This window comes from Athene cunicularia (genome assembly GCF_003259725.1).
Source record: "Athene cunicularia isolate RWA chromosome 1 unlocalized genomic scaffold, athCun1 chr1_part1, whole genome shotgun sequence".
NCBI lineage: Eukaryota > Metazoa > Chordata > Aves > Strigiformes > Strigidae > Athene > Athene cunicularia.
This window is the reverse complement of record NW_020799091.1, coordinates 126,548,574-126,563,067: the sequence shown is the minus strand read 5'-3', so window position 1 is coordinate 126,563,067 and position 14,494 is coordinate 126,548,574. Positions and strand designations below refer to the sequence as shown.

The 14,494-nt window shown below is 39.3% G+C and overlaps 1 protein-coding gene across 1 annotated transcript in view; it reads left to right on the top strand.

The window, feature by feature from the left end:
* MAN1A2 (mannosidase alpha class 1A member 2) overlaps window positions 1-13,582 on the top strand; it is a 118,569-nt gene extending 104,987 nt beyond the window's left edge. Inside the window, exons 11-12 of the mRNA XM_026861035.1 lie at window positions 4,796-4,911; window positions 8,805-13,582. Of these exons, the coding sequence (XP_026716836.1) occupies window positions 4,796-4,911; window positions 8,805-8,937 (249 nt within the window). The 3' untranslated portion in view covers window positions 8,938-13,582. The remainder of the gene's footprint in view (window positions 1-4,795; window positions 4,912-8,804) is intronic.
* The last annotated feature ends 912 nt before the right edge of the window (window positions 13,583-14,494 follow it).

Here is a 14,494-nt window from a genome sequence, read left to right as displayed (position 1 = left end):
CTCAATTGTATTGGGCGAGACACATTGGATGATGGTATGCTGGGGGGCTGGTTGAAGTATTACAGAAATACGCATGCAAGGTTAAATACAGAAAATTACTAAAATCCTTTCTAGGTGGATTATTTGAAAGCAGTAAGAGCTACCACTTCACAATAGGCATGTAAAGCCAATTACTATAAAGATGTGTGAATGAAGGGTTCAACTACTTGCTGGGGACTTGCATATCTGGCTAAGTAGGATTGCACCATGGAGGCTGCGGAGTTTGTTTATAGAGTTTCTACTTACAGTGAAAATAATATACAAGACCTCAGGTTTGAGCTAACTTCAGGCAAATTGAGGATTGACAATAAGATGCAGTGGAAAAGACCTATAGTGCTCTCCTTAGTGAAGCAAAGTAGACAGAAAAGAGCCGGTATAGGCTGGAGGTGAAAGAAACATGGTTCACAATTCATGGGTATCACAGCTGGTGAAGAGACTGGCACAGTTTTTATGAGCACGTTATTGGCATAGTCAAGAAGAGTCCCACATGCAACCTCAAAAACACCCTCAGAGGAACAGAGGGAGCTGGGGTGCAATCTAGAGGCATCTCCAATTTTATTTCCAGAGAACTTAGATCAACTCTGACCTCCCTGTGAGTCATAGGCATTAATTATGAGCAGACACACATGTATTTAGTAAGAGTACACCGTTGCATATTCTTCTGTTCTACTCTTGATTTGTATAAAGGGAACTGGAAAAATCACTTTTTATGGTAGTTTGTTCCGTTATTTAATTATTTGTGCTGTTAAAAATATATGCTTTGTTTCCCATTTGAATTTGTCTAATTTCAGCTGTTAATCACTGAATTTTCCTGTGATTTCCTATACCATATTAAAATGTCTTTTATTCCCCCACATTTCCTTTCCAGAGAGTTTTCATAGGTTGTAATAAGCTTACCACCGAGTCTGCTTAAGATGCTAAACACATTGTACTGTCTCTCACTGTAAAGCATTTTCTCCAAATATCTGCACTCATGTTAGTTCATAACCCTTATTTTAAAATTAATTCTATAATTGCGTAATTGCATATTCTAGTTTTAACTTTACCCACAGCCCTCTGCAAAAGTAAAATTATATCCCTGCTACTGTTTACTGTCCTTGTGTGTACATCTGCCACAGTATCCTAGTGGGAACTCGTACTGCATTGTCTCATGTGGCCACTGAATTCTTTGAAGTGTCTCTACTTTCCAGACCAATCTGGTGCTGCAGTTACACAGCCTTTATGTCTAGATTTAGGATTATGTGCCTGGTTGAGGCCGAGTTACCACCAGATTACACTGCTGATATTTACCCATGTCATTTTTACCAGCAACAATTTTGCGGTGACAGATAAAACTTCAGATGGTTCCTTGTAAATATCTGTGAGAAGCAGCTCTCTTTGGTGGTGATTTTACAGTGCTAGTTCATTCTTAGAGCACTGTCAGTCAGTTTTAAATTAAGATAGTGATATTGATACGGTACAGTACTGCTTTGTCTTTTCATAACATCTTATGGTACCATGCCAATTGCTTTAGAAACTTTTAAGTTTGTTACACCTCTGCAGTTACCTTTATCAATTTGTGGACCTCAAAAATTAAAATCAAGCTTGTAAGCGACATAGTTTTCTGTAAAACCATGCTGATTGGTGTCAATTATCCATTTATTCTTCTATATTTTTAACATGTGTTTCCATAATTCTTTGGAAATAAGTGTGCTATCCTAAAATTATTCAGCTTCCTAATAGTAGCATTACCTTGATACCCTTCCAGTCATCTAGGAATTCCCTCTAGGGTGCATTTTACCAGAGAGACTGGTCTTTGAGTGAAGGAGTAGCCAGGTGGCAAATCAGATGCTTCTACACCAAGTACTTCGAGATCTGTATAAAGGCAGAACATCGGAAATTTGAAGTGCCTTTTAAGCAGCTTGTCTACAGCACTGAACTCTTCAGACAGTATCCTGAAGTTCTGTACACCTCTGGATCAAGGACAATATGTTTATCCATATTTGGATGAATAGCTGTATAGCAGTCTTCCAGAGAAATTTTTCCTCTGCAGTTCATTACTACCCGCAGTGTTTAGATCTCTGACCAGCTGGGTTAAATCCTCTGCTTATCATGAATTCCTGAACAGAGTCTGTCTCCCCAAGGAGAAATTTCTGAAGATACAAGACTACTTGGTAATTGTAAGGAAAAAAAAAATCAATATAAATCATGCTTTTTCTTTCTTCAGGCTTCTAGGCCTGCTGGTTTCACGAGTGTTGCGCTTTATTATCTAAGCATGAGACCTCTACAGCATGGAGCAGGCTCTCAGTGCTGTCTATTGTCTGCAGCTTCCAGAATAAACGAATTGAAGTAGACACTGCCCTAACAGTGGTACTGTTTGTTTCTTCTTTTCATTTTGCCACAATCATTAGCAAGTTCCTCCTGTCCAAGCTGTGCCACACAGTGTCAGGGTTACGAATCATTGACCAGTGGAACTTCTGCAAGGTCAGACTCTGCATGCTAGAAATTCTGGCAGGTGTTTAACCATTGCACCTTCACCCCCAACTTGCCACACTTCAGTGCAGAGACAAGGTGTGTTCTGCAGGGTTACAAAAAAGGGGATAGTGGCGAGAGGGAGGCACTTAATTTTCTGCTTAGAAAGCTAAAGTGCTTTGGCTCTTGCTTATTCAAATAACACCTGCCTAGCGGCTATAGGACTTGTGAGGAGGAACGTGCAGATGGTTCCATAAACAGCATGTGCTTCTTCAGAAGTTGGCCAAGCGATTAATATTTTCCTTTTCTTTTGTTTATTTGTCTGCCATGTGATAGGTAGCATCACATGCAGTGTGCAAGAGCATGCAAAGAGATTGTCATGCGTGTGATGCTGTTGGGTGTGTTGCATACACCTTTCGAGATTGTAGAGAAAATCTGGTCAACCCAAATTCCAACATACAAATAGTCTCAGTGTAGCCCTAGCCTGCACCAGTAACCAGATCTGAAAAGATTTCATCCAGACACTTTCCTTTTAGGCTCAAGTTCCCCCAAAAAAGGGAGAGTTTCCATTTGAACTTGGAGAAGGCTCAGCTTGAGATAGGGAGTTACAGCGAGAATTAGATTTTGCCAAGAAAGATGGTACCTTTCTTGGCATAAGCTCAGGCTCTAGAGCTACAGCAATTCCAGTAACATCCTTTTATCAGTCTCTCCTCTCGTTTCTTTGAAAATCTTGGTATTCAGAAATTTGAAAGAACTTTGAACAGTCTGGATTATTCTTTGGTCCATGAACAACCTCACATTTCCACAGGGTAAAAGTGTATACTAGGAGGAGGTTAGCTGTAGTACCTGATGTGCTGTAACTTACTGTCCTTGGTACCTTGCTCATTTACCTTTTCACTTTTCCTTCTGATTTCAGTGATGGCATCTGCCAGCATTCTTCATGCATGTGTCCAGTGGAAAATTCTCCTTTGTTTCCCAGTACTTCTAGTATGCAGAGGCTATAGTAAGGACCTTGAAGAGTTAATTTTGCTTGAATTTGTTTTCTCTGCATCATTCAAAATTTAGTTGCTCCCCTGCCTGGACTCCCCTCAGCTTCTGTTGAGTATAACTAGCAAAAATCAGAATTAACAAAAATCTGGGCCTAAAGCACCATGTGGAGAGAACCTTCATGGAGGCTAACGGGTTGAATCATAGATTAGCTACATTCAGTAGTTGGTAATGACAGACATCCTGAGCCAAATATTTTCCTTCATCACTGTGCCTTTTCTGTCCCTGCATGAATCTATTAAAAGAGTTGGTGTCTGGTGAGGAAGCACTGCCAAAGCAACAGGGAAGCACAGATAACCTGTGAATCATTTCAGAGTTGTTTCTTTGAGGCCGATTTTAATGGCTGATATCCTTGTGTGCTCTAAGGTCATGTGTGTGAGCGGAATAATGAAAGCCTAGGCAAGAGGTGCTCTGAGCTATTAACGTTCTTTCCAGTCTCCTCCTCTTCCATTGTGCTTCTTGCAGTACTGTGTTGGAGCTGACTATCTGGGTGATTTGTGAATCACGGATCCATTGACCTCTTTCTCCATGAATGTTTATGGATTTAAACTTCATGCTTTAAAGAGCTCTTCTGCAGTCCAGCACACAAGCTGACTTGAGTTTCAACTGTAGAAAGGGGAACCAGAGAAGAGCATATGTAGGACATGGAAATGTGGGGAGAAAGCAGCAGCTAGAACTTTATAAGATGAAATCAACAGTCCCTAAAGATGAGTACAGCATTTTATTCCTACTTTCAGTTAAGTCCTATGACAAGCTACTAGTCACAGAGTTCCTGTAACTCTTTAAACTCTTCCAGCTGCAAAATCCAGAGATGTTTGTCATCTTCATATGCACCTCATAGCATGTGTTGTATGGATTGCCTGATGGATGTTCTACTCAGCGTTACCTGTGAGGAGTTGTACCAGCTCAGAGCAAAAGTCTACTGAGTCCATGTCCTGTCATCAATATCAATCAACAGTATTTACCCAGGAAGGAAAGTGTTCTCCTGCAGAATACTTTCTTAGTATCTAGCAGTTTGCCAAATGTGTCGTTAGTAGCTCTGGAGAGATTTTAATTCTGTATGTATCCAGTCCCTTTTTATTTTTTTTGGTCAGCATGAGCTGTTAATACTCACAACATCCTCTGACAAGGAGATTCACAACAGAAAAATGCATCACGGAAAGAGCAACCTCCTTTGTTGATCAAGCCTGATCCTTTAATGTTTCTAAATTTTGCTGTACAATTACATTCTACTTTTCTTTTCCTTTCCTCTTTGCAGGCAATTGACAAGTATTGCCGGGTCAGTGGTGGCTTTTCTGGCGTCAAGGATGTTTATTCCTCATCTCCTACATATGATGACGTACAGCAGAGCTTTTTTCTTGCTGAAACTTTGAAGTAAGTTCTCTTCACTCTTTGCATCTTCCTGTAAAAACTAGCATCTGAATTCTAGAAGAATGTCATGGCTCAACAAATAATGTCTTGTCTTGTCAAGGTGGTTTATGGTTTGGGCTTTCTTTTTTTCCTAGCTTTAGACCCAGATCAACACATTTTACCAGCAGAAAATACAAGCAGAACTTTCCATGCAAGAAGCTTATGCTGAAAGAGATTTAGTTTTTAAGACTTCTGTTTGATTTCTGGCATCACAGCAGAGGAGAGGTTATCTCCTTACAAGAAATTCCCTGTGCAAAACTGGTTTTTTTTTAAGATAAACTGACTTGGCATGTCTTATATTAAAGTCTGTGCCATGCTCTGATATTGTAGAGCCTGTTTCTCCTGTGTGTGTCACTGGAAGAGAGTAAATGCATGGAATGAAAATCCTTTATGTCCTTGGATGATTTTTCTGTATTTATCCCACAATGTATTTTTCTAGAATGCTTTTTGGTATAAATAGGAACATCAGGCATATTTTATAATCTCTTGCATATTTAACCATTTTCAGTTTAGTCAAATCAGTAAGACACATGTAGTCCACCCTGAAGAAGCTCATGCACTGTGTTGCATATTTGGTTCAAGGTAAAATGTTCAGTCATTGGTCTTCCACTGTGTTTCTTTTTAATTAATAACAAAAAGCGCTATACTAGAATATGCCATACTCTCTAATTTACGGAGATGATACATACAATAAGAAAAACTTGTATAAAGATAGGAATATCTTGTGGGGATTTTAAGAGATCCATTTTAAAAACTGAGCTAGCATGTCATGGGTATTCATAATCTCCATCATTGACACAAAACAGCTGTCAAGAGCACTCTTTTGTCACATGGTTGTGGTGATTGCTCTGGGGTTTTGCCTGTGAAGCAATGTCTTCTGATGTGTGGCAACTTTCTTGATAATCAAGTTACAGCAGCATATTTGGTAATATAGTTCTGGCATTGAAATCTACCAAGATTCCTGTATTGGGTACCTTCCTCAAATCCTGTGAATTTTCTTTTGAAAGAAAAGTGTCTGAGTTGGCTATATTCCCTACCCCCTTTTTTTTTTTCCCCCTCCTGCATAACAGTTTGGAGAACGTTGTAGTTAGTTAAATCCAGAGACAGAAGCCACTGCTGGCAGTGTGAATGAGGCCAGAGCTGCTATTAGGAGACATAGTTATTTCCTCTGCTTGCATATCCATACCACTTTCTGCCAGTGTGTGATGGAAAGGATGATACATATGTTGTTGCACAAACCTGTCAGCATCAGAGACTCATTAAGGTGCCCTTTCTATCTTTACAGCCCAGTGATATGACAATAAAACAGTTGTAATCGTTTGACAGTCTAGCATGGCATGCAGGCTTTGCAGAATAAATAGAGTTTCTATCAGAAAAAATAGTTTGCGGTATTGGCAATATCAAATTTTCATGTTTTAGCTGTAGCTGATGTATATGAAGGTTGATTTGGGGTATTGGGAGCTCAAAATACAGTGGAGAGAAAGCAGGTCCTGAAAGTGGCAGTACTGGTGCCTACTTCAGGCACCACAACATGTTTCACTGGCAAGAAGTGTCTCAGAGCTCATCACACATACAGGGAGAGTCTGGCTATTCTGTCCTTCTGCTGGCTTCTTACCAAATTTCTCTACATAGTCACAATATTTTCTTTTACAATGATAACATGGGGAAACAAAGTCAGCCACTGCTACCTCCTCTGTTGTCTTCATTAATTTTATTTCAGTTCTTCATTTTCTGGAGACTGAAAGCTATACTCCCAGAGAGAGAGGCAGCAGTTGCAAACAGGTCCAGTCAGAGAAGCAATACTCCCCAGGACCTCATCTTATATGACTGATCTGCCTATAAAAGCCAAATCAGAGAATGAAATATGCTCCTAAGGGACTTCTGTGGTGACAAGACTGACCTTTGAAGTATCTCCAGAATCCTGTCTGCATCCTAAATAAGGTGATTTGAAAATTCACTGATGCATCACTCAGTAACTGGATGTACTATAGTGCAAATATAGCAAAAGAAGGCAGTTTTAGGAAGGAACTTAGAATTCTATTTTCAGTAGTTTTTGGCTTTGTTTGTTTCCTTCTTGTGGGACAAAACAAAGTTTTATTGGAGAGCTGGATATTAGATGTTTGATGTTGATGTGATTGGCACAACCAGACTAGAAACTGGTATCACCTTGAGATAAAATAGAGAACATAAGATCAGGATAGTTCAAATGGCTATGAAAATAAGGACAGAAGGGTTGGGTGTGATGCCATGAGGAAAATGAAGATGTCCCTAAGAGGGGCATAAAATGTGTGTTACAGAATGCCTGCTGTGATCTTTTCTGCTAGTGATGATAACTTCTGCTTCTTCATTCCCCTCAAATTCCAAAATGATACCTCTCCCAAACATGCATTGTTACTCCTCGGAAACTTTGGCTCATCAAAGATACTTGGCAAATTATGAGGGTTTGGGCAGTATGAAGGGCAGAAGGTAGCCGTGAGTGGGAAGGAGCAAGACATAGAAATAGGTTGCTTAAGTTATTCAAAGAAAAAGTGTGAATCAAATGAGGAAGGTGAATTTTAGTAAGATGAAACATTGCTGCTGTGGTGAACAAGAGTTTGGAGATCTGCAGAGGAAGAAAGCAAGGTAGGAGTAAGGAGGAAAGGAAAGGCATGACACTTTAAAGAAAAATGTACAGAAAGAGACTAGACATGCAGGACAAAACAGAATCATCTCAGCAAGAAATTTTTCTCTGCGGACAGTTAACTGGTGAGGAAGGGAAGGAAAAAGTAGAGCTTCAGTGACTGTGTTGTGCTGTGGATACAACTGCCAAATAAAAGCAATGGGAAAATGACCAGGCAGTGACATAGGACTGCAGACAGTAGGCACTACCAGTGTCTGAGAGAGAGTGAAGTAACAGCAGCCTCAGCAGAGCAAAGACAAAACAATGTGTGTGCACGTGCTGGATGTGACAGACCCCACTAATGGGAACAACACCCCATCTTTGTCACATGCTGCAAGACCTGTCATTTTCTGGATGACAGGAAGGCAAGCTGCAGCAGGAGCTGGGAGCTCCTGTGCTCCCATGACATTACACTTGCACTTGCACACTCAGGTTTTCTGGAATAAGGGAAATGCCTTTTGAAACTTGTCAGTTGAGTTTGGAAACCTTGACAAAGATCCCTACCACTAACATGTAGCACAGCCGCATTCAAAAGTCTATATTAAGGAAAAAAAAAACAACAACAAAACAACAACTTTTCTTCCACGTATGGCCACAAACATTAATTTTGTTACATGCTTCATTTTCTCTGCACTATTTTATCATGTACCACATTTATGAATCCCTTCTGCAAAAAATATTGGCCCATTTCCTCCCACCTGAAGCTTAACCAGCTTTCAGCACAGTGATGACAAGTCAGATGTCTGGCATGGCTTATTGGCTTCTCTTATGCTTCCTCAAAATCTCTGATTGGGACTAAAGAGAATGAGTCATTTCCAAGTGGGTTTTCTCCATTAAGAAGAATTTTTTGCCAACAACTTCTCTGCTCTCCTGTTCTCCAACTTCTCATCCTTTTTGTGTTGATCTTTGTTTTACATGGTAAGTCTTTGAAAGGAGTCTTGAAAAACAAAAGTAACTTGGAAAGATCAAAATGCTGTCTTCATGACAACTTTTCATTGGAGGGTTTGATCATGATAAAAAGACTTTTCAGATCATTATAACAGGGAAGGCTCTGTCAGTGCTATATAAAAACTGAAAGCCAGTAACTTGTTTATAGCTTTAGCTGCTGACTGGTGGGATCTGAAGCTGCCGTGTTCCCCTACCTGTCTGTTTCTCTGCTTTAATACCCACCATTTTTTCTCTCTGTCTTGATATCTAGGTATTTGTATCTGCTTTTCTCCAATGATGACCTTCTACCATTAGACAACTGGGTTTTTAACACGGAAGCTCATCCTCTGCCTGTTTTACATTTAGCCAACACCACACTGTCAGGAAATCCTGCATATCGATAAAAACAGCTCTATGAAGAGGAAGAGAGACTGTTTTCAGCTCTGTTTTGTTTACATGGACCACTTGAGACTTTAAGCAGGAGAGGAGACAGACACTTGATAAAACTAGACCTCTGAGTCAAGCAAATACTGGCGTGAGAAGCAAAGCTCTTCAGCATATAGATAAGTTAAAAGTTCAGTTTTATACATGACCAAAACACACTAGTGTGGTATTTGCGGGACAGAGACTTCACGTGCTTTGAACCCTAGCAAGACATGGAATCTACTGCTTAATATAAATGTAGCAGCATAAGGGAGAAGAGGCTTTCCCGTCCAGGGAGAGGAACTTGCTGCTGCTGCTGTTCGCTGTTGCAAGGAGCAACACATCAGTCACCTCTTCAGATCGGGTGGGTTCCAAATATCTAGATTTTTTTCGTTTGTTTGTTTATTTGTTTGATGATGGCATGAGCAAAACAACAACAAAAAGCAACATCATTGCACCAGCAGCATCAGGATGTGAATTTTTTTTTCTGTACCTGTCTGAATTTTCTAAGGAGCATCTGTTTGTCCAGACTGGCAGCCATTCTCAGGGACTCAAAGCTAAACTCTAAACTCTAAAAACTATTGCCTCCTCATTTTTCCTTTCCAAAATAATGGTGAAAGATCTGCGTTGTATGCTTACATCCAAAACAACAATTAGTAAGCATTTGGTTTGTAGTTCACTGTCAGTAACGTGGGCTTAGTTCATTTGGCAAGCTGCAGTCACAGTCTGGAGCATATCGCAGGGGTAGGAAGGAGTCTGAGTTTCACTTCCTCAGAAATCCTGTCACATGGAAGAAAACACTCTCTTATTAGTCCTGGTTCTTTTAGCTAAATAAACAGAGATGACAACATGAGAAAAACAGTCTCTCATGATTTATATAGGAGGATACAGTTTATGGCACCTAAAAATGCTCCCATAGAGATAAGCAGCAGGAGTTTGTTGCTTTATATTTTTTCACACAATCTGGATTTTTCCTAAAAGTGAAATTTCATTCTTTGGATGCTATTCACAGAACCTTCTTTGCAGGTATTTGTATGACAGAAACTTCGAACTGCCTTTGATTTAGTTTACAAAACTCCTTTTTTTCTGGGCGCTCCACTAAAAAGCTAACATGATCGTCTTTAGAAGGAACATAACATCTCTTACATATGGGTGGAAAAAGAAACTGAAGAGTCTCTTCTTCCATTACTTTATGAGGAATGAGATGCTGCTACCTACATGTTTTTTGTGTTTTTTTTTCAAATATTCCTAGGCAGGGCTAGACAGTATCACTTAAATGGAGTCTGTTTCAGTCTTCACTTACTTGTTAAAAGAAGTTTCATATTTTTGATGAAATAAAAATCTCAAATTATCTCAATCTCCTTTTTTTTTACTGTTGTTCCAGAATCCTTACAGCTCAAATTATTCTTTTTACTCCCCTTTATAGCTCTCAAAATCCTTTTGCCATAATGACTGACCCCTTTGCTGAAAAAGAGCTGTGAGGTACTACTTTCCCTCCTAATTAGTGCACAGGTTGAGTCTTAAAAAAAAATATTGATTGTGTTTTCATACTGCAGTGAGTAGAAGAACTCTTCAGCGAGCTACAGCAATACAGCATGAGATATAAAGGGAGTGAGTGTTGTTTGTCCCACTCAAAAAATGTTCTTATATGAAGATTTATATATAAAAGCTTTTATCTCTGTCATAATAAATCTGACTGTACATTACAGTAGAATTTCCCCCATAAAATCTTTCTGTACTTGTCTTTGACACTAACTTAGACATAGAAATCACACAATCTAAGAAAAAATGCTATGAAATTCTGTTTTCCAGACAGTTGCTTTAGTTTAAGAGGAGGCAACTCCAATCTCAATGTTTTACCTTAATACCAGTTACCTAGTTACTGTAATTTGCAGCAGTACCTTAAAAATGATTGAAGAACTGATAAAGTAATTGAACTAGGAAATAATACTAAATCAAATAATTGTTTATTTAAAAGTAGAAGTAGCTTAATAAATGGATTCCTCTTACTGGTCCCACATAAATTTCTTTTTCTAATTAGTATTCAGTGAGTTACTGAAGAGCTAGTCATTTTCCATTTTCCAAAGTTCAGATATGTTTTCAAATCGAGTTTCTCCCATCCCATGAAAATTGTTACTAGTTTAAAACTGCACTCAGTTCTCTTATTCTCCTAAATCTGTCTGGGTACAAAGGAGAAAGAGGAAAAGCAGACTCTTCTGTTAAAAAAAAAAAAAGAGAGAGAGAGAGAAAGAAAAAGGGCACTTTCCACCCCATATACCCATCCCCATACACCATCTGATAAATGCAGATCAGATGTAGAATGGCTGCCAGTCTGTTCAGAGGAAGGACAGAATTCTGGAGTCCCAGAAACAGCAAACTTCTTAACACTGCTGCTCTTCCATCCCCTTCTTGTGAATCAAAGAGCGACCCTTCAGATTAATTTCTTCATGAATCCCAATGGGTTAACTCACTGCCACAAGAATGCTTGAATTGAGGACCTAAGCCATTTCATGTTATGAGATGGTATTTTTCTCAAAGCAGATGTACAGTACTGCTATTTCTTTGTGTAGACAAGCAGCAGGTACCAAATAAAGGACACTTGTTTCTCATTTTCCAGTTACCCCAACAGCTGTCAGTTTCTACTCTATCACTCTTTAAAATGCAAACTATCCTTTTCCTCCAGAAGCTACTGATGTGCATAGTCTATCAATAATAATGTATTTTAAGGACTAATTTCTGTGTCATTCATGAATCTCTCCATCCTGAGATTTCCTAGAGCAAGCTGAGTTTTGAGGTAATGGGTTCTGGGTGAGGTGTGTGCATAATAACCAAGCACCACGGATGTTGAAACTTCTGACCGAAGTGACGTGCCTCATTCCAAGTACTTCACAGAGAAGTAGGTTCTGATCTGCAGAACGGCGTTATGTGCAACCCAAAGTTCAGACTGTTTTCCCTCTGGGTACGTAAGGTACAGTAGAATATTGCCATTTTCATTCTGTTGCTGCTGTCTTACATACTTTCATGAAGATAGAGTGTAAATTTAAGCACAAAATGACTTTTTAGTCCTAGTTGTTTCCGAGTCTTGCACTGTATTCTCTAACAAAGCAATCCTCCTTTTCTTAGGTAGCTGTCCCATTTTAGCAATTTCTACAATACCCTCTTATCTTACAGAATGAAATAAAGAACAGAAAATCATATACATTTTTGGCACACTGGATTTGGGCAAGAGCTTGGAAATCCCAGATTTGTCTATTTCCTTTGCATACAGTCAAAACAGGGATGTTCAGTTCTTTTCCTAATCCAAGCCTCAAGCTTGCCTGTTGGTCAGGATCTGCTAGCAGTAGATTTTTTTTTTTTCTAACACAGCTTGACTTTTCAAAGAAGCCGGATTTCTTCAGCTTCCATTGACCACCCTGGAGCTGTGTGTGTCCTGCAGTCAAGAAGTCAACTTCTTAGCTTTGTCCTCTAAAAACAAAACCTTTGAATGATATTCTGGGTGTTCATTTTAATGCACAATTTAGTGCTTAAAACTGAATGTTTAAGAGAAGTATGGAAAATAGTACGTATGCTGGAGTAAAGGGAAAAGCAGGTAGTTCCCTGTGCCAGTCACACCTTTGAGGCTCCTTTAGCTCCCCTACTCCAAATTTGTGGATCACTGTCTTCTACCTCCCAGTCACTGACACTCCCACCCAGTATTTTAGAAAATTTGAATTTTGAGTATCTAGGTTCTGAAAAGTGAAAATAATGACACACTCACTGTAATATCATCCTTTAAGGATAAATGTCTACCCTGTGCTGATACACAGCTAAGCACATCTCTGTCAGACAGTCCTTTATGATCCCCTCTTGTCCTGATGAAATATTACAAACTTTCATCATGTGACTCTCCCTAGATTGAATGGAGAAGTGGTTAATAGCATTAACATTGAAAGGATTGACTATGTAACCTGGCATCCACAGAAAATGGTGAGGCAGTTTACATCTCAGGGCTGTAGTAACAGGCTTTTAGCAAATAGAGCCTGATATGGATGTTAGTAAATCTAGTCCGTGTTTTTAAGGGGACAAATAAGAAACAGGCTTCTTGTTACCAGAGAAAAATGAAAGCAAGCTCTTGATCCACACTGTAGTTCAGAGATCTGTTCACCCTGATAAGACATCCCTCTTTCAGTCCTTGAATTTTGAGAAACAGTCTTCTGACTCAAGAGTTTGAGTTGCCATACAAAGAGGAAACCCAAGCTCTTTTGCAAGTTATGTGCATTCAACTGTAGCAGAGATGATAAGCACTAGCTGCTTTGGCTGTCAGCCCCTTCTAACAAAGTGCTCTGTAATTGCCCAGAAAAGTTGGGAACCACCAAAGTCAAAGGAGACAGCCTGACTTCTTAGGGTGAATTGTTGCCTTTAATCCTAATTGCTTGGTGGAAGTTGGATTTGCATTCTGCCTTTATTCTTGCTTTGTCTAAAACTGACAGATTATTTTTCCTCCAAAATAATAAAAGGGCAAAAGTCTGTCTTCTGATGTGGAAACCTTCTGCCTCTGACCTGGAATCCTGCATATGTACTTTTTACAGATTAAAAATAATATTGTATATTAAAAAGATTGAATAAAGAATGTCTTTAAGTGAAAAAGGTGTGGTTTGTGTCCTTTGCCTCCAGAAGCAACCTCCTGTAGCATTGGACTGTGAAGCTGATCCTATTTCATACACTTGATGGTGCTACAGCTTTTCTTACTCAACTTAAGCATGTATCAAGACCTTCTTACTGCAAAATTAAACACCTGTACCCCTTGCTTGCTTTTAACAAGGTCGCTGTAGTGCTCAATTTTTTCTTAAGATGTAGCTAAATGTACAGCGGTTTGAAGCTGGCTGTGTGCCATTTTGAAAGCCACCAAATCTCACAAAATTTTGAGTTTTCTACCCTTTTGTTACATTTGTGTGAAAGTGGCTAAAAAGTTCAAAGATTCTTAGTGGGAACAGGCAGATGAGCGCGCTACTAAATAAACTTAGTTTTTTAAAGACATGTTAAAACCCCAAGCTTTTCTTGATACTAAATAGCCAGTGAATTGGACCATCCATCCATTCCTCTACACTCTGTGAAAAGCAAGAAGTTTGTAATTGTTTACATGTTGTTCACAGGGAAATTAGTATGAGGAAATTGCTTCGAGTGAGCCTATTTTCTCCCTGCACCTTAAAATTCCCTGAAACTGCTTCTATAACTCACTGTTTTACAGTACAGCAAGTGAATAACTATATTTGCTTTCTGATTCACGTTAACTGTAGATAATCCTTACTGTCTGACATCACCCATATTGCTCCTAGCAGTACATTGTTTTCATGCCATGCCACGACTGCCATCCTGTGTGTCCTGTTTTAATGCTTTATAACCAATGCCCAGCTTTCCCAGGTGCTTCTGCCTCAGGATGCAGTGACCTCCTTCAGTTTTACTTCATTAAGAGAAAATTGCTTCCAAAGTGCCCTTTTGCAACCATTGATCTTCCTGTGGTGTGCTCAGCCCTTAAGCCACCACACTGAAATTCCCTTC